The sequence below is a fragment of the Micropterus salmoides genome, unplaced genomic scaffold, assembly GCF_014851395.1.
Source record: "Micropterus salmoides isolate LMB-PRFRI ecotype aquatic unplaced genomic scaffold, ASM1485139v1 Ms_hic_scaffold_13, whole genome shotgun sequence".
Classification (NCBI taxonomy): Eukaryota; Metazoa; Chordata; class Actinopteri; order Centrarchiformes; family Centrarchidae; genus Micropterus; species Micropterus salmoides.
The window spans coordinates 15,431,949-15,452,593 of record NW_024040374.1 but is presented as its reverse complement, the minus strand read 5'-3'; the positions used below and the strand labels follow the sequence as shown (position 1 = coordinate 15,452,593).

At 41.2% G+C, this 20,645-nt stretch overlaps 1 protein-coding gene across 3 annotated transcripts in view; it reads left to right on the top strand.

Annotated features, from left to right (window-relative positions):
* negr1 (neuronal growth regulator 1) overlaps positions 1 to 20,645 on the top strand; it is a 155,298-nt gene that overhangs the window by 24,441 nt on the left and 110,212 nt on the right. For all 3 annotated transcript variants that reach the window (XM_038715718.1, XM_038715719.1, XM_038715720.1), the window contains exon 2: positions 20,347 to 20,585. In XM_038715718.1, the coding sequence (XP_038571646.1) occupies positions 20,347 to 20,585 (239 nt within the window). The remainder of the gene's footprint in view (positions 1 to 20,346; positions 20,586 to 20,645) is intronic.

Here is a 20,645-nt window from a genome sequence, read left to right as displayed (position 1 = left end):
CTAATTATACTTAACAAGGTCATTTGGTAAAAGGGGACTGTCACAAAAATGACAATGGAGGTTTTGGTTAAAGCCCATGCTGTCATTCAATGCAATTATGTAATTTAGACTGAAGTTGTATAACTTTGCTTTTCCTTCGCTGTTGTGTTTTTTTGTGCGTCAATCTGTTGTCAACATTATCAACACGTCTCAAAATTATTTTAAATTGCTGCTTCACACTAGTAACTTCCTCTATAGAGAAAATGCCAGACTCAAGGCTCCTAGCTGTTACTGCCTAATTCATTTTTGTTACTTTTCTCTATCTTTATAATGTGTGCCAGTAGAATCAAGCCAGAGCTCATGAGTGAGTCCGTTGGAAATGTCCAAGTTTACCTAGAACTTTTTGAAATTGTTACATGATACTGGAGTTTATGTATTGAGACACATTTTAACACAATAGTAGACCAAAAACAAAACATATTATTTTTTCAATTTAATTGTGACTGCTGAAGCATGTGTAATGTTAGATTATTGTAGTGTTAATTGTAATTGATGTAATTGTCATTCCTACCTACATCTTGCACTGGGCAGTCACTGGCTGAGTTTCTTGAAATCCCAGACATACTGTACATATAATAATAAGAATTTGCAAATGACCTCCCAAATGCAAACACATGGTACATACTGTACAATCATAACTGTCAATTTGATGAGGACCCACCAATTAGAACATGCAGAAAAGCCAAAGTTAAGCTTGGTAACCTTCTAATCTCCCTTGTTGAGAGGCCCCAGTGATTTCATTGAACAAGAGGAGAATCTAACTAGAAAAATTCCTCACAGAAACCTGCAGATTCCTGGGCTACATGGTACTTTTTTGACCTCAACTCTCATTGAAGTAAATTTTGTTTGGAAAGTAAACAAGAAGAAAAACTCGACGAGGAAGCAGGGAACTTAAAAACTCTCTGTTCATCATTTAACTCAAATTGTCTGGTCCAGCTTACCTTGCACGCACCAGCCAGAGCTTTGGATTGTTTGACTGCCTCTTGAACACTGTATACCAGTGTTGACACTCCTGGAGGAATTAGATTGTTTTTCACCCTGCTGACCACCACTTCACTGAGTTAAGTGCAACAGTCTCTGAGCCTAGGTGGAGCGAGGTAAATAAGTGCCTCTCCAACCCATGTTGTGCCCCCTGTTGGCTGTCATCAGGAAGTAATGTTTAGACTCTAGGTTTGCTGACTCCTATCTGACTTATTCCTTTAACAGTGTCCTTACCTCAATCCAGCTAGAACATACACACACTCTGGTGGCATATTGATATCTTAAATTGCTGTAATAGTATTTTACTCTTATTGATGTATTCCTATGGAGACTTTAGACTGATTAAGGCAATCTCAGAATGGAGTATTTGCTCTATCAATAAAATTACTTACTTAAATCTCTGTTATGAATCAGAGACCCTGTTCGTGGGACGAACCCTAAGCCTAGCATAATCCTTGCCAAATGGACTGGCGATTAGCTTAACTAAGGACTTTTTGGTCCCTGCCAACACACTGGCTCTGCATTTTAAGCAGAGGAGCATTCATTGAATTTCTGTATTCATCCAACCTTCTGCCGCCTCCTCGCATACAAACAGGCTGACATGCATGCATATACATACACGACGAAAATATGAATGCTGAAAATTTGATGCTGAACATTTTTCAGTATTCACGACACTGTTTTTGAGTAATATATAGGAAAGTTTGATACAATGCAGTACTCTGGCCTGGCATTAAGAAATCTGCTGAATTCTTTCATCATAATTAAGGTACAGACTCACGCTAGAGGCTTCAGGCATTCCCTCAAACACCTCACGTCTATGCTCTACATCTCTGACATTAGTAGAGTTTTTGGATGAAGTGTTTCCTAATGTTTCATGGTGCAAGCAGGTTGCTCAGACTGTTCATGTTCTACAACCCAGTTCTTTCATCCACACTCTAATGCATACATGCACTTGTGCTGCATGTATGCATGTAACACCACAAGACAGATAGAAAAAGGACTGTCCCTAAAGCAAGCTAGTAGGCACACAAATAGGGCATGTAAAATATGACTATGCCCAGCGGGGCCTCTCTTTTTCTCAATGTATTTATTCCAATATTTGCAGATGACTGAAAGCAGTTAAGTGCTGTGGCAATTGCTTATTTCCCTTTGTCAGGATGATGAATGTGGTCGCACCTATCGCACTGTGCAGGGGTTCCAATGTCCTCTGACAATGAAGGATTGTCCATTTGTGCCATGGACAGAGCACATCAAAAAAGGGGGGATAAAGCCCTGCAGGAAAGCAATAACAAACACTCCCTTGTTACTGTTATTGTTTATGACAGACAGATTTTAATGCATGACATTTACCATGTCATGTGCATACATTGAAGAACTGACATCACCTGACATTTGCCTCGATGGACACGCAAATATCTTTTATCTATCCATGTTCAGTTAATATGAGCCATGTCAACAAGGGATGTAGCGAATAACTGATGTCAGTATAAACACCACCGTTCTGTAACCAAAACTATGGCACCTAAAATATGTTTAGTTTTATTTAGTTTCCTAGAAGACTGAACCTCTTCATATGAAATAATCACATTTTATATATATATATATACAAATGGAACAGAATGAATGAGAGTGAGTTTTCCGATCATACTGACAAAACATAGCATCCTGTCACAGTTTGCTCCTCAGTCCCTCTCTTCAACCACACTGTTTCACCCCCGGCCTTATGCATTGCTCTCTGTCCCTTTCTCTGGCGCCCCACACCTGCCATCCTCTAACTCTCCACCAGATGCCCTCAGACTTTCCCTCCTTTTACTGTCACCTGACTGCCACACCTGTTCTCTCTTCACTAATCAGCCCTGCAGCTCCCTGGCCTCCTCCGCCCACTCCTCAACTGCAACTAATTCCCTCATCAGCCACGCATATATAGCTGTTCACGTCTGTTTCTCATTGTCGGTTCATCATGTTTGCTTGGTTTGCCATTTGCTGTTGCTGCCTGCCTGCCGTCTGTTTGTTGCTTGCCAGCCTGTGTACATGCCTGCCTACTGGTCTACCTACATGTAGGCCTTACCTACATATAAGCTCATTTATGGACAAAAAAATCCTTGAACTGAACCTTATCAGCCTGTTTTGTCTGTGTTTGGGTCCAATCTCTATTTCCTTGGCAAGCCCACCCCTGACAGCATCCAAAAATATATTTGCCAACATGGTGCATTTTACTAATATAATATAGTAAATCAAATATTTTACTAATATATATATATATATATACACACACATATCAGTATATTATCAATAATACAGATTACTGCATAAAAGGTATAATTTCCTTCTTTTCCGATAGACATTTGAACTCTTTCATGTTTTGCACTCATAAATCATGTCATCAATGTTGATGTTTGCCTGTGTGCTTAAAAAGTCTTTGACACTGTTTCACCTCAGCTGTTATTTATTTCTAATACTGTTGCCTCTGCAGTGAGGTTGTTCATGAGATCTAAGGTCAATTCAAAGTTTTGAGGTACAGTAATTGCCAGCTAACAGGACGAAACCCCAAACTGGCAGGCATTTGCAGTGAGATTTAAAGACACAGCAAGTATAGCCTTCCTTGTCCCGAGTCCTAAGACAGTCTAGACAGTACCCAAACACGTTTGTTTGGAGTTTGTCTGATCTAACTTGGAGTTTAAGATCTGTTATTGAGCACTGTAAATTCATCTGTAAACGTTAGCGGTCCAAGGCAAACAGGCGGTGAGTGACTCTACCCCACATCCAGCCTTGACCTATCCCTGTGACTCCACTTCCCTTGCTCTCTCTGGCTCACTGCCAAGCCTGACCTGTCACTTGGGCGGTGAGTGGTGTGGGTAAACTCTTCGGCAGCAGAATACACTACCAGGCATATACTGATGAAAGGAATCACCTCACACACACACACACTCTTCAAAGCACAACAAACGAGGTAGAGGATTCGACTGGAATAGGGATTAGCCATTGCAAAAATATTCTTTTTAAAATGTGACATTAATCAGATATTCAAATGTTTTTTATTTACAAAATCTTTCTTGCTCTTTTTGTTACATACTAGTTTGAATTTCTTACAGTTAACCTAATACACATCTTGTTCTAACTTCTATAAAACATCACACTGTTGAAAAGCCACAGCATGTTTGCACTTTCATTTATAACTGATGTGAAACTCCGTAGCTGTGTGATCATAGATCGTGGCCTAAAGGAAGTCTTTCCACTGTGTGTATGGTGTGGGTATGTACTATACACATGCATGTACGCATGTGTCGGAAGCAGTAAATGTACAAGCTAGAGAGAGAAGGCTAGGAAAGTGAAGCAAGAGAAAGGTTGACAAAGAGAGGGGGATTAGGAGGACCTGTGCACAGATGGCTATGGAGGCAGATGTCCCTGCTGAGCTGTTCAGGGTAGTCCCTGCCAGCTCAGAAACGGTAACAGAAGTACACAGAGCAAATGGGCTACCTCAGAACGGGTGGCTAGATTTGGGAAAGCAGATGCTAAAAAATACGTTCCATACTCAGAAATGTCACTAGAACAACTACAACACAGGAACACAGCAACCCTCTTAAGAACTGTGTGAAAGTTTTAAATCCACCAAAACATTCACACACAAAAAATGGATTTAGTCGCCTTGACTGAATTTTTGTGTTTGTCTTTCAAGCAATTCAACATTTCACTAACAATAAAAAAACAGCATTTGTTTTGTCAATTGATGGTTTGGAATTATGGCTTCTTACAGTTCCGCAAAACATACAGTAGAAATTGGGTTTTCCCCAGTACCTGAAGTGGACTGGCTCTTCTATATTTTACTCTTTGGTGTACTGTGACTTTTTCGTGCGGACCAGCACTCTAACAAGCTGCTGGTGCTCTTTTTTGCCCCCCTTCCATATAAGGTTCGCTAGGTGATTCATAATGGCCAGAAATAAACTGCATTCTTACCTGCCTGCTTTTCTCTGTCGGCGGCTAGTCTAAGTAACAGTACATAAACGTTACAAAGGCCGACTCCAAAAGGGCACAAAGAGAAGATGAACAGAGTCGGAATACAACAGAATGACAAAAGCAATGTGATCGTTTGTGTGACAATAAACGTACTAAAAGTAGAGAGCCAGGAATGCAAGGAGCTAAGGGCAACCTTATTGGGTGTGTTTTGTTGAAACATGTTCAACCTTTCAACATAAAGTCAGGATGGGGTGGGACATTAAAAAAAGTTGACGTGCTACACATGCCAACATGTGAATAAGTGGAGTACATGCACTTATTTCCATTTGAAGCACTGTTTTTTGGAAAGGGAAAGGGTTTATAAGCTTATACTGGTTGTAATGACACAGTGGCACAGAAACATTTTGTTAGTTGTAGCAGAGTTCTAAAGATGTGGCCAGCTGGTCTGTATCAACTCTCTTTTCAATCAGTCACGTTCAGTCAACACAATGAGGCGGCCTTTATAATCTGACAAGCTTGTTAAGCTGCTGTTGGTGGTTATATGGTCTACTCCTTCTGGCTATACATTAGTGGTTGTTGTGATTGATTGTTTTCCCCTTCAAATGTTATGGTTTCGTACCATACTTGTTCATCTTGCTTTACACTTTCTGTTAGCTTGTGTACTGAACAGCCCTTGTTTGGACAGGGGTCAGAGGGGCAAACTACCAAATAAAGGTTTCTGATATATCATTGTCTTGTGTTAATGTAATCATGTCTTGATGATATCGTGGCCTAAATCACAAATCTGTCACAATTTGATTTTTGTTTATTTTTTATCAGTTTAGTGGTGTGTGGATAAAGCTACTTTCACACATTGTAATGTCAGTTTGACATTTAAATTAAAAACCGTAGATAAAATTCCTATTTGGTGGATATTCTTCTCACTGTATGGATGACATGCCACGGTGCCAATGATGATCTCTTGTGCATTGATGAAATTAGAGATGAATAATCCATTCATTGATTAATTGATAGATGGAAAATGAATTGGTAACCAATTTTGATAAGTAACTTCAGCATCTGAATTGTGACAGCTTGCCACTTTTCTTTATCTTGATATTAGTGTTTGACAATTTGACAGTTTGTTAGGCAACTCAAATGCTAAAGATGCAATCTTGAGCTTTAGGAAATTGGCTTTAGAAAATATGTGATTTTTTTGTTTGTTACTATTTATACTACATTTTAGTGACCAAACAATTTGTTGATTAATCTAGAAAAGTTATAACGAAAATAATGATTAGTTGGAGTCCTAGATGAATGGGCCCAGTCAACGAGGAGAGAAAACCCAAAACAAGTTATGTGGTGTTTTCTGTCAACACGTTATACTCATATTTGAAATGAAATGAAGCATAATTAAAAGGCTTGGGAGCCTTTAGGCCCAGGCAATATTATAACACCCTGAACTCCATGTGTGCATGTCTGGGGTTTGTTAACCGCCCACTGCTTGCCTCAGTTTGATCTCTGGGTATTTAATACACAGCAGAAAGGCAGTCATCTGCCTTATTTGTATTCTCCTCTCCTTCCCATCTGCTATTGAATATAATCTCCCTTCCCTTATTTCCATAGGGGGGAATTACACAGACTTGTATTCATGGTGAATGTCAAATGCCAGTCAGTCATTACATAGCTCACAATTGGTGCATTAATAAGAAATGGCAAAAAACGTACAGCTGTGAAAGCCTCTTACTGTTCTTTGGTGGACAGCAGTTGAGTTTCAAACATGACACGTCAAATATTTTTTACAACTTTTTCTGGAAAGCATTTGCTAAATTGTCAGTCCGTCTTCGTGCTGGAAGCACAGGGAGGTGGCCATGTGCGGTGTCGAACCATCAGTTTTGAAGGACAGGGTAATTTGATTTGGGAGATACATTGTAGGTGGTCTCTACAGCCACATGTAATTACAGTCACCTGAAAGGTACCTAACGGGACAAAACAGTGGGCTTTTTAGTTAACTATTCTATAGCCTTCTGTCATATTAGTGACACATGAAGGCTATATCCACAGAGCACGCCACCAGGAGTCCTTAAGGCTGCGTTAAAAGTCAAACACAAGGTTAAAGTCTTAAAGTCCTGTTAATCGCAGGGGTAAAGGTCTGTTTACTCTCTTTTCAGTAAAAGCTCTCCTATGTGGTACTTCAAGGCAGTGTTGGCCTTTGTAAATGATGGGAGTGCGATATTATTAGTGGAAGAAGGATGATCTGAAAAGACGCTTTTGAAGGCCATTGATCGCATAGTGGATCACATCGCTAAGCTCACTCTCACTTAGGAGCAGAGATGCAGCAGATACTGTCAGATGAATTTTTGAGTCAGTAAAAAAAATATATATATATTATATATATATATAAGTTCCTTTCTGAAATTAAAAATGCTTGGTACAATGACATGTGCTGTATTGTCCAAGAAGCCAAATTGTGCCTGCTTTGCACTGCGGGAGGCTCGGAGCGAATTGAAATAGCTGAGGTGATTTAAAATGTGTCTTTAAGCCTGCAGCATGCTTCAGTTTTGTGAAAGAAATGCAGACTCATTCATCTCTTAAGTGTTTACCACTGTGAGTCATTGCTACTGGAAGTTCAAATGAGAACTGTTTGCCAGTAAATCTGTTCAGGCGGTGTGTTACTGGCCTTTGTTTGGATCTTTTTTTTTTTCAACATGGCTGAATGTAAGAAATAAACGCTGTTTGGAGTGTAGCAATCCCAATGGCCATATGGTTATCTTTATGTAGTGGTTGTGAATCAGTGCTACTGACTTTGTGGTGTGTTAGTGCTATCTAACAGTGGAATTGAATAACTGTAGAGTTTGCTTTAGGAAATAGATTCCTAGACAATATACTGTTTGTTTAACAGATAATGGCACAGTTGACTGCTTAAGTGTTTGATCATGCTTCGTCTAGCTGGGGTTCTGAATGTGACATTTAACAGGGTCTGCGTGTGCAGTGGACTCAGCTTTGATGTGAATGTATTTTGCAGAGCTCATTCACATATTTATAAGGAGGAATTGTCTGGGCTGGAAATAAATGCTCACCCATTATGCCCCAGCAAAGGCTACTCTTTATCCTCTCAGAATTCCAGCTCTCAATTTTTATTCAACCACTAATTTGTAAGCCCCATTCATTTTTATTCCCTCTAAGTTGAATTCATTCAGTCAATGTCAATTCTTGAGAAAGAATCAATAATGTGAATTAATCCAGAGATTACTGATGTAGAGCTTTGAACGATTTTATGTACACAAATTAGTTGTAGTGGAAAGACCACTGTTGCTTTTTTCAAATTGAAGAAAACAGCTTGTGAAATCTTGTGAGGGGTGAAAACAAGGGTAAAGAGGAGCGACAGCACAAACGTAGCCTTTCACTATTGTTCACACATGACTTTTTCCTACTTACATATTGTGGATGGCATTGACTCAGTTGCTTCCACGTACGTGAAACAAGACAAAACCATTCAACCAAAGCCAATCAAACACGGGTCACTTCATTTGTATTCACTGGCAGGGAGGAGGGTAGGTGCACCTTAAGGGGAACAGAGTTTGTTGTAATAACTGTTGTGGTAACTGTCGTGGGGAATTGATTTTATATGTAGTGAGGGGTGTGTGACAAAATCTTGCTGCTCCCTCAGTCACAAGCTCCAGCTCACCATCCCTCAGACAAAAATGATGCTGTAATGAAAAAAATAAAAATAAAAATCAGAATGGATCAACGTCTCTACAGTTGACGTGAGTTTCTTATGGCTAAGAGACAGTTTTTATACTGTTGTTTTTGTCTGTGATGTTAGGTGTTAGTTTCAGCATTGGGCCTGTGTGGATTATAGCTAGAAGGCTTCAGATGTGTCCCACCGGCCACAGTCGAGAGGATTATTTCAGGGATTAAGAGCTCGATGCTCTGTACCTTGGTTGCACAGCACTACAGTATGTCCTCATTCTCCCTTATTCTCCTCAACAACTCAACACCCCATCCCCAAAACACCCAACCTCTAACAACCAGACCCTATCGCACCTATGCTCAAGGGCTTTTTTAATTTATTTTATTTTATATATATATTTTTTATATGATATTTAAGTATTTATTCAAGTATTTTTAAGTAATTTTCTGTCAATCGACAAATTTAATAATCAACTAGTCAGCTCCAAAATGTGTTAAAGGTGTTTAGCGCAGTAGATTTGTCATTCATTTTGTAATTTAAAAAATAATGTGTGTTTATCTTCTATCACATACACATGGTACCCAATTAAGTGGGACAGGGGCATTAAGAAAGATTTTTTTTACTTTCTCTTGGTACAAAATGTACTGAGCCCTATTTTTATCATCAACAAACGCACAGTGGTAGATACTGGGTGCACGGACTGTGTGGGCGTCTCCAAGCACACCTGCTCCTTTGGTTCTTTTAGGTGCAACAGTGCAAAGTGCAAAACAGCTGGGTGAAGGTGAATATAAGTCGGAGACTGTGATGATTGATACATATCCTCTCAGCCACTCACATCACTGTTCATATCGTTCTGAAACAGCTGTGCCAATCACAAATTACAAATGGGCTTCACCAGTAAGTCATGTTGTTGTCTGAGGGGTGCGGAGAAACACGTGAACACACAGATCTGCAGCCAGAGGCAGATGGTGTGTGTGTGTGTGGGACGGGGGAATGTACATTTAGAAGTTTGTTTTATATTTTTGATATCATTCCAGTATTTCTATATCTGGTAATATCTTATCATCTGGTAATATCATCATTTTATCATTTGTTGATTCATTGATTGAGTGACAGAAATTAATCTGCAATTTTTATTCAGAATAATTTTTTCCCCCACTGCTTTCAGCTTCTTAAATGTGAAGGCATGCTGGTTTTACTAACTAGCGAAAGTAATCAATGCATATATAATAGAGAAATTTAGTTGATTACAGTTAATTGTACCATAGCAATCTAAAGATTTCACAGCCAATAGGACCTCAGACTTTCTCACACTGATCACACCCAGCCTCCTTTCACTTGTGCTTCAACATCCGTCATTTGAGGATTCATTGGACAGGTGAGCTCTGTGGAGGGCAGTGAGCCGTCGTAGAGCTTACGGTGCAGGTACAGTCACAACAGAGTCTCTCTCATTATGTGTGAAACGGCTAAAATGGAATGAAACATCTGCCTCTGACTTAATGCATTTTTATCACTGTATCATACCCTCTCATTATACTCTTCAAAACACTTATTTCATCCAAGCCGGTTAAGCGGGTGCTGCTTTTAACAGAAACACAAAAAGTATTGTCTTTAAGCAGATGTTCCACTGGAATGATACTGTGCACCACTAATTTTCTGACTTACTTCTGACAGTGGCTGAAGCTTGCTTTATATTTCAGTTATTAAGTGACATTCACAGAACAGAGCTGTTTTGATCAATTTCAGCTCAAAAATTGCTTTTTTTTGAATGATCACAGATGTGATCATATGTGGTAGACAAGCTGTGGAATTGTTCAGATTTTTCATGTAACTCCCTGGAAGGAAATAAACCAGCCACCTTGTTTACCTCCAAATTAGGGCTGTCACGGTAAAGTAATTTCCCCCACGGTAATATGTTGGGACTCAACAGCATGGTATGCGGTATTATCGCATTGTTCATTAGTGAACTAATTTGGTGCTATATAGCATAGTAAGTGTGTCAGTGGATCTCAACTCAGTGCATATCGAGCCACTAACAGCAGCTTTATGGTCAGAGCAAGCTAGCTGCTGGGTGCTAGTCAGCAACATTGCCAAGGGAATGTCTCGGGTTACGTATGTAACCCTTGTTCCCCGAGAAGGGGAACGAGACACTGCGTCGGTGACGACACTATGGGAACGACTCTGGGCGTGGCAGGGCTGAAATCATGAATGAAACTACTCCAATCCTATTGGCGTTGCTAGAACGGTAGCGTGTGACGGCGTAACTGGAGGCATATATAAGCACGCTGGCACACCGGACACATTAGCTCTTTGCTATGAGGCAAGGCACTCCAGGTGGGGCGAGGTGTGGCGGACCGACGCAGTGTCTCGTTCCCCTTCTCGGGGAACAAGGGTTACATACGTAACCCGAGACGTTCCCCTTCGAGGGAACTCGAACTGTGTCGGTGACGACACCATGGGAACGAAAATACCCACTATTCCACGCCGAAGCCTCCGCCTGCCCCCCCAGCGTGCAGCAACCTGTAGGCATGACTAGGAGGAGAGAGCACGGGTGCCGGGTGTAGAAGGAAGGTCCAGACTGTAAAACCTGATGAAAGTGTGAGGAGTGGCCCAGCCACTACGACGAGGGCCCTAGAGAGGCCGCCATGCCTCGAGTAGAGTGCGCCCTTACGGCCATAGGTGAAGGTAACCCGCGCACCTGATGGGCCAGGGAAATAGTCTGAACGATCCAGTTGCTGATCGTGTGTTTAGAAGCGGGGAGCCCAGCCTTGGGGGACCCGAAACACACCAGCCAAACAAATTCAAATTATAGGCAATTAGCAAGACACCCCCAATAAAGGAGTGGTTCTGCAGGTGGTGACTACAGACCACTTCTCAGTTCCTATGCTTCCTGGCTGATGTTTTGGTCACTTTTGAATGCTGGCGGTGCTTTCACTCTAGTGGTATTACGAGACGGAGTCTACAACCCACACAGGTGGCTCAGGTAGTGCAGCTCATCCAGGATGGCACATCAATGCGAGCTGTGGCAAGAAGGTTTGCTGTGTCTGTCAGCGTAGTGTCCAGAGCATGGAGGCGCTACCAGGAGACAGGCCAGTACATCAGGAGACGTGGCGGAGGCTGTAGGAGGGCAACAACCCAGCAGCAGGAACGCTACCTCTGCCTTTGGGCAAGGAGGAGCAGGAGAAGCACTGCCAGAGCCCTGCAAAATGACCTCCAGCAGGCCACAAATGTGCATGTGTCTGCTCAAACGGTCAGAAATAGACTCCATGAGGGTGGTATGAGGGCCCGACATCCACAGGTGGGGGTTGTGCTTACAGCCCAACACCGTGCAGGACATTTGGCATTTGCCATAGAACACCAAGATTGGCAAATTCGCCACTGGCGCCCTGTGTTCTTCACAGATGAAAGCGGGTTCACACTGAGCACATGTGACAGACGTGACAGAGTCTGGAGACGCCGTGGAGAACGTTCTGCTGCCTGCAACGTCCTCCAGCATGACCGGTTTGGCGGTGGGTCAGTAATGGTATGGGGTGGCATTTCTTTGGGGGGCCGCACAGCCCTCCATGTGCTCGCCAGAGGTAGCCTGACTGCCATTAGGTACCGAGATGAGATCCTCAGACCCCTTGTGAAACCATATGCTGGTGCGGTTGGCCCTGGGTTTCTCCTAATGCAAGACAATGCTAGACCTCATGTGGCTGGAGTGTGTCAGCAGTTCCTGCAAGAGGAAGGCATTGATGCTATGGACTGGCCGCCCGTTCCCCAGACCTGAATCCAACTGAGCACATCTGGGACATCATGTCTCGCTCCATCCACCAACGCTAAGTTGCACCACAGACTGTCCAGGAGTTGGCGGATGCTTTAGTCCAGGTCTGGGAGGAGATCCCTCAGGAGACCATCCGCCACCTCATCAGGAGCATGTCCAGGTGTTGTAGGGAGGTCATACAGGCACGTGGAGGCCACACACACTATTGAGCCTCATTTTGACTTGTGTTAAGGACATTACATCAAAGTTGGATCTGCCTGTAGTGTGGTTTTCCACTTTGATTTTGAGTGTGACTCCAAATCCAGACCTCCATGGGTTGATAAATTTGATTTCCATTGATAATTTTTGTGTGATTTTGTTGTCAGCACATTCAATTATGTAAAGAAAGGAGTATTTAATGAGATTATTTCATTCATTCAGAGCTAAGATGTGTTATTTTAGGGTTCCCTTTATTTTTTTGAGCAGTGTATATAATTATAATTACTATCTTTATATCTCTAAAGTACTCATTCATACAGCAGCCTAACATACCTATCTATGGGTAAAATCTATATATTAACATTGCGGGGAATATATTGAAGTAATAAGCTTGACACACTAGATGAATAAAACACACTCTTATTAAAATTTAACAAATTTAATAATAATCTCAAACACTGCCAGGTTGTTCACCAGTCAAGAGCTGTGAAACAACAGCAGGGCTCTGTTGATAAATAAAAAGGAAAAGTTAGGTTGCGTTCCCTGGCGGACTGGATCAGCTGTTACTTGTAAACAAACCACAGGGCTAACGCTACCGTTGCTATGTGGCTGTCTTTTAATGTTTAAAAGACTGGGTCCGTTTGTTTTGGTGAGGAGACAACCTCTGTGGTAATTCGGCTCCCGGTAGAACCCTGTCAGGGCTCTGAAGTGGAGGGGACCCAGAACAACTGTCATCAGTTAGCTGTAAACACTAGCAGGACTAAAGTTATGGGACGGCTGTGTTAAAACTATGGCACAACATCACTGCTCTGTAATAACATTATGCTTTGTTAAATGTCAGAAAATTATCACAATAGATATCAGTCGTTGCTGGCAGTTAATCAGCCTGCCGAGTGAAGACAGACTCCGAGGACCCATGTGAGTGGTGAACGATTAGTTCAGTCCTGCTCCACAGTAGCCGAGATGTCACGTGAAAAATGAACGACTCAAACCCAGACACCCATAGTTGAGAGTCGTAAACTAATCAATACTGTTTCCTGTGCTGACGGAGCCCATGCAGCTGCCGTGTGACGAGTGAACGAGGAGTCCAAGACTATTCACATATGCGTGAAAATGAACGAATTACTCACTGAGACAAGTCGTTCCTCCTGAGTCACATACAAGATTAGGTCAAATGAACGAAACGTTCTTTGAACGACACAACACTACATCCTCCGCGGTAGGCTTGACCAATAGCGCTGTATTTAAATTTTGCGGTTATTGCAACAGCCTTACTCCAAATTATGCAGTGTTTCAGCTTATTATTTCTTTTGCAAAAACATTAGCTGGACTTGACCTGTGGTTGCTACAGTATGCTGTCTCTGGGGAGAGGAGGTTGTGTGGCTCAGGTCCTATCTGTTTGATGACACATTAAGTTGCTCGACGTCCTCCATGATCCATAGTCTTCATATATGTTGAAATCTATTCATAACTTATACTAACTTAACTTATACTTCTAATTAGGATCCTCATTAGCACCAGCATGACATCGGCACTGGTGTGTTCACTGTTGCTTTACCTGGCTCCATGCTCGTAAAATATCCACAGTCTTCCAGCATAATACCAGATAACATCTCTCTCTCTCTGTGTTTCTCTGCAAAGTTCTAAAATGGGTTGCCACATATACTTTGGTGGTCCACTCAAGTAAAGAACAGGTGTGGGGAAACTTTGCTTATTTAGGCCTTACAGGTATTACCGCTTGCGAGCTTAGGAAGGGAAGAATACATCGTCATTTGGTATGCTTAATATGCCAGTTAAATGTACCTATAATCTGTTCTCTTTTGCTAAAAGTGACCAAGTCATGTGCCGAAGTTAAAGCTGCACTAAATTTTTACATTAACAATGGATCCAATGAGTGTGTGTAATGTGAAAGTGGTCGCTTGTAATGACAAACTTATATATATTATAACTATTATATTATCACCTGACTCTTCAGTTGGAGAAACATGTTCTTATTGCTTCTTTAACATAAATTAATTTCCAAAAATGTGAACTATAGAGGGAGGAAAAACAAGAAACCACATTCCTTATTCAGCATTTCACTTGACACTTGACATAAATAGACTACATCTCACCTGCTGTATTTTTGGAGAAAATAGGTGAAGGTGTAAGGCTGCCATTGTGCTGTTTCAATTTGAGTCTGGAAGAACATAGAGAATAGTGAGCTTACATAGTGTCTGCGTGGCTTAAAGTTTAAATGCCCTGTGTGTTTATTACGTAACTGTTACATAACAAGAAATCTCAGACTACAGAGGGACCCATCCAGAAGTGTATTCATTTCTTCTGCCAAACTGCTGAATGTGAACTACAAGACTGTGAAACGCTGAAATATGTTTGCAAGATGAGATCTGTGGAGTTGATGCCAGGGAAAAATATTTGCAGTAGAGAAACCTAGAAAACATTTTAAAGCAAATAAGAATCTGGGTCAGAATGATGGCCTAGTGTTAATTATGGCATCCGATCAAAGAGCTTGAATGAGTTTGGCTAAACGGATTACAATCTGCTTCTCTTACCAGCTGCCATACTGTAATTAATGATTTGTCATCACCCTCCATTCATGTGAGGTGCTCAAACACCAGCTTATCACTTTCCTTTTTTTTGCACATTGCACATAATCACTGGGGTTTGAGTTGAACTATTTGTGAGCCAAAACACAAAATGAAAATGCTTATAATGAGCCTGGTTCCTCTGCAGTCAGTTGTCAGAAGAAGGGATAAATAAAAGTGTCAATTAAAGCATCTTTTAAGTGTCAAAGCTGCTTCATAGTGGATGCTCTGAGGTCTGCGGAATAATTACCTGAGCTTTGTATAAACCATGGGAAGTCTGTATCCTGGTGGGCTCCTAGAGAAACGGGCTAGATGAAAGCGAAGCCTACCTTAGCCTTTAGTGGCTCCTCTGCCTGACTGAGGGGATGAACATGGGAAATGTGGCAGCTGAGAACATGACTTTGCTGTGGTTTCCAGTTAATACTGGTTTGGTACATGTTGTAGCGTGTTTTTAATGTCTGTGGGTGTCTCTTTTTTTTTCATGGTGTATTCCAAGATGACTTTGGACAGAAAGTGTTTAGCGAGGAACGAAAAGTACAAGACAAGTCAAACAAACTAAAGCAAACTACTTTAAAATATCATTCAAAACAAAGTATTATCACTGGCAGGATCTATTCTTGCTTACATTTATCTGTAAAGATAATAAGCAGGTAAACAGTCCAGTTAAATTATCTCAGCAATGACACCTCTCCATCTAGTAAAAACAAGCACGATGAGCAATGATTTACAGTGGAATAAAATTTTGTTCTGCAAAAAATCAGCAGGGAACATACTCAAGTATACCGTAAACATGCCAGTTTTTAGCACTGTTGTGAACTTGTTATCACAGGCAGCTAAAATGGCTTGGTCTAACAGCAGCCTAAATCCGCCTCACCGGATTGTCAAATGACGAGTTCCCGTGTAGTTCTTATTCAAGACATTAGCAGCGGAAGCTTCCAAAGTAAACAACAACACCTGAGACAATGTGCTAATGTAAAAATGGTCTTTTTTGTCACATAGATACAGACATCTGCATCTATGAGTCCTTGGTGTGAGATTACAGAGACAGTGAGATAACTATAATCATTTCTGGAGGGAGAGTGAAAACACACCCGACACTGATAAGAAATCTGCAAAAACAGTAAAAGAACCTCAAGGACCGGTTCATCAAGATGAAGACAAATGTCAAGAGTCCAGCTCCTGGCCAGGTGAAGTGTCGTCCAGCCAGACTTCTGGCACTGCAGCTTTGCAATACTTAATCCAAACGTTAAAAGTTTGTAGTTTCCTTCTTAACAGACAACAGCCACTGTGGTCAGCACTTTGTATAAACATATGATATCAAGACTGTGAGTGATATAAATAGACAGGACAGAAGCAGGTCATGCTGCAGGAGTGGTTGGAAACCTTTTTGATAATTTTTCAAGCCAGTAAAACTTATCTGAAAGGACAGTTTTGGGTGAGAAAACAGAGAAATCAATAGCAACTACACTGGAGAAAACATTTTTTATGGTTACCCTGTTTTACACGGATGTAATGATGAAAGCCCAGCAAGTTGTTCACATCAGTGGTTGTGGGCTGGACACAGGTGCATTGTGCATTGTGCATGTTCAGGCCTTAAGCCAGCTCTCTCCGCGGACCTACAAAAGTGTGTTACATTATTAGTCACTGAAGAGCCCATAGAGGTAGATAGCAAGCTGTGCTGCACTTTAAAGCTGTTTCACTCAAAGGCAGAGAATGCATTTAACATATACCATCATCTGACAATAACAGATGAATAATCTGCATTCTTAACTTTTTTTAAGGTCAAGTGTGTTCCTTTATTTGTTGACAAGAAAACGAGTGAAACTTGCCTTGAGGCTCCTTCAGTAAATATTGCCTTAGGGCCAGCAACATCACAGCTCAGGTGGTCAATGGGCCAACTAACTTACTGGTCCATGTGGGCTTTCCGAAGGACCTGGGTTTCTGTCTTGTGTTGTTTTTTATTATAATCCTTTCTCCATTGTTTGCCCCTTATTTGGCACAATATTTCTAGGGAAGTGGCTTCTCTAAGGGGAGACCAGCCTGGACTAGAACATTGTCCTCTACCAGCTTTCCTGACAGACACTTTCTTGGCATCCAGGGTAAAGAGCTTTGTGGTTAGTGCCAAACTGATTTCCTCGGTGGCTTTACTACTGGTGCTGGCATTCTGCGTGGCATGTTGACAACAGCTAAAGAGCCCAACTTTATTGCCTCTTTCCCTACTCATTATTACAGTATTTGTCACAGAATATGATGCGATTCCGTAAGTCCAAACGGCGCTGGAATGACAAGGAAAACAACTGTCGTCTGACAGTGGTGACCCCAACCTCATCATGTTGTACAATTCACTGACCTGTTGACTCTGCGCAATTAGCTTTCAAGAGTAAATTGCGTTGCCTTGGTAATGGTCACACAGGAATGTGTATGGTCCTAGAATACAGCCTATTCAGAGCAAGGAATGTGTGATTATTTGTGACTGAAGGCCTAGACTTTGTTCACCAGATGTTTGCTTTTCCATTGATGATCACATTGTGCAAATGCAGCCAGCAGTTGTAATTGTGAAGGAAAACAAACAACACACTACTATTTGTACCATATTTTTTACAGTCAGTCTATAGGCTCATATACTGTATTTCATTTCATTACACCTTTGCTCCGATTCCATCTTTTGTGCCATTTTTCTGTCCATCCTGTACACTGCATAAGTATTTTTGAGTGGCCAGGGTACTCACCGTGCATTCTACACCTTTTAGCAGACTTTGTGTATTGTATGTCGCAGGTCGAAGGTCTTCATATAAACTTTCTCAGGGCTGTGAAAGGTGAACATCCCTATTACAACATGGTACTAGTAGAGCTAGATATTTTCTTTCAAAGTTGTTTCTTAAAGTACATTGCAGTGGCCGCTGTCGGATGCAAGAAAGGAATAAGACAAAAATCTTATTTTATATGTAAATCTCAAACATTGTGTGAGGCCATAAATGTAGGTACATATACTCTTAATTATCTGCTTGAATATAAAATACTATACGTCTGCAGTGCTTCCCACAAGACTTTAAGAGACTATGGTGGGTGGTCCTTGAACCCTCTCCTTGGTACGTTGGTACTTGGTACGCTTGTGCTCTAATAAACTATTTGATCATAAACCCATTGTATAGCTATAAATGGTGATGAAACAGCAACAAAAGTCAACAACTTTATTTAAATTTTTCCCTAAAACCCTGAATCAAAGAATAGAAGTCAGAATAAGTAATTTCCCCAACATTTTATTGTTGTTGTTTTTTACTTTTATTGGACCCATGTAATATGTTTTATACTTTCTGTGAATATAATCCAATTAATCTTATTTCCATGCTGTATTCCGTAAAAATTCAATTAATAGCCGAGTCCCAAATAGCCGCCTACCTCCTTTACTGGCCTTTATTTTGACAAATAAACGCCTGCCTCAATTAAACGCCTGGTCTACTTTTTATAGAAGTTCTTTGGACGTATAAAACCCTGCGGGGTCGCCTGCTATAACTGCTTCTAAGATGCTTAGATCATTTAAACGTATTATCAGTATGTCAATATGGACATGCTGCTCATCGTTAGATTCTCCACAATACAACAGTTCAGTTCATTTAATGGAAACAACAAGACCCAAAGTCTAATTCTTATAGATTTACTGATGTAACCTGCATGGTACAAGAGAGGAAAAGGAAAGATGTTTGTTAAGTCCGAATGTGTCTGTTCCTTGATTATTTATATTCCTTTAGTCTTTAAGGGTCCACCGATCAAAAGAATTGAAACAGCTTCTCATAAAAATTTATCCAAGTTGTGAATACTGTCATGTGAAGTCCATCGCTCTCTGTCTGCTAACTTCTCTCATCGTGCACCCTGTTGTTGTTTTCGTTAAGTTGCTGCCTTCAAAATAAAAGCGCATAAGCTGTCTGTCGGAGCTAGATGAAATGAATGACGTGTATTTGATATTATTTGATAATTTTTATACAAGTATAATTGTGTTTGACATAAATAAACTGTTTCGTACTATTTTCAGTTTTGTGCAAAAGGAATTAACAGCCTGTCCCATATGGACGCCCATCCCAAGTAAAGGCAGGGTCAATTCAGTGATTTTAGCAAATAAAAGCCCGGGCTATGAGTTTTACACCTTATTTTGAAAACCGGGCGTTGTGTGTATCCTCGCGCTAAATTCATTAAGTCCAACCAGAGTCCAAACCATACAGTCTATGGTCCAAATTTGAGGCATCAGGTCAGACTCTCATACTGCAACACATGTCTTGGTAAAGAGAGAAACTGACAGGGTAAAGTCGCTACCCTGCCTGTCAGCTTGCACTGGTCCGTTACAGTTGATTTACCATGAAGTACGTGTGCACTCCAAATGTAGCCGTGGCTAGCTTAATCGCATTCTCACAAATGAGTGACAGAAACAGGCCGTTAACGTTACTGTACCTCAAAACCTCAAAAGAAAAGTGGTTGTCTCGAGTCAAAGTGTCTGAGCATGCGAGCTTACAGTAGCGCGGAGCAGTGCCCACAAAACACAACGTTAGAGGTCTGTAATATATTATCAGATGTAAAAATATTTTTCGGTTCATTTTGAAACTATGGCGGAACAAATTAGACTATGGCGGGCCGCCATGGTGTCGTTAATTAATGGGAAACATCTGCTAAACCAGGCCTTTGACTTGTCAGTGAAAAGAATGACAAAGAAGTGCACTTTAACTTGTCTTTGTCTTTGCCCATTTAGAAGGTCCAACAACAACAGAGGAGCAATCTTCAAGCTCAACTATTACTCATGGCTGTGGCTATTTCAGTCTTCTATAACAGGTTGAGTTGTCTTTATGACTCACTTTCTGGCACATTACCCATTCATGCCTATAAGTAAAATCTGATACTTCCTTTGGTCCACATGCTCTCTGGTCTTGCACAAAAAAAATCAATATCAGGCAAACATTTTCAGGAGCTCTGTTTGTATACATTCAAACCACAGAACTTCTGCGCTAACAGCTAAAATTGCCTGCTAGAGAGGGAGAGGTTATTTAGTAGCGAGGCAGATAACGGCAAACAAGATGACTTCAAAAACATTTACTTGATTCAGTTGTCTTTCCGAGTCAGTCAAGCATTTCTCCAGATCTAACACGTGTCTCTTGTCACTGTAGGTGCTACCTGTTGGATGGGATCTCTAAAGGAGCCTGGCTGAACCGCTCGAGCATCATATTCGCAGGGAACGACAAGTGGTCTGTGGACCCGCGTGTGTCCATCGTGTCCAGCGTCGGAGACAAACATGAGTACAGCCTTCAGATACAGAAAGTGGATGTAACTGACGACGGCCAATACACGTGCTCCATTCAGAGTGAGCGCAACCCGCGGCCAAAGCTCCTCAACCTTATTGTAAAAGGTGCGTATTGGTGGTGTTTGTTGTTCTGTACAGGTGCGTGTGTTGTGTGCTTTTTTTTGT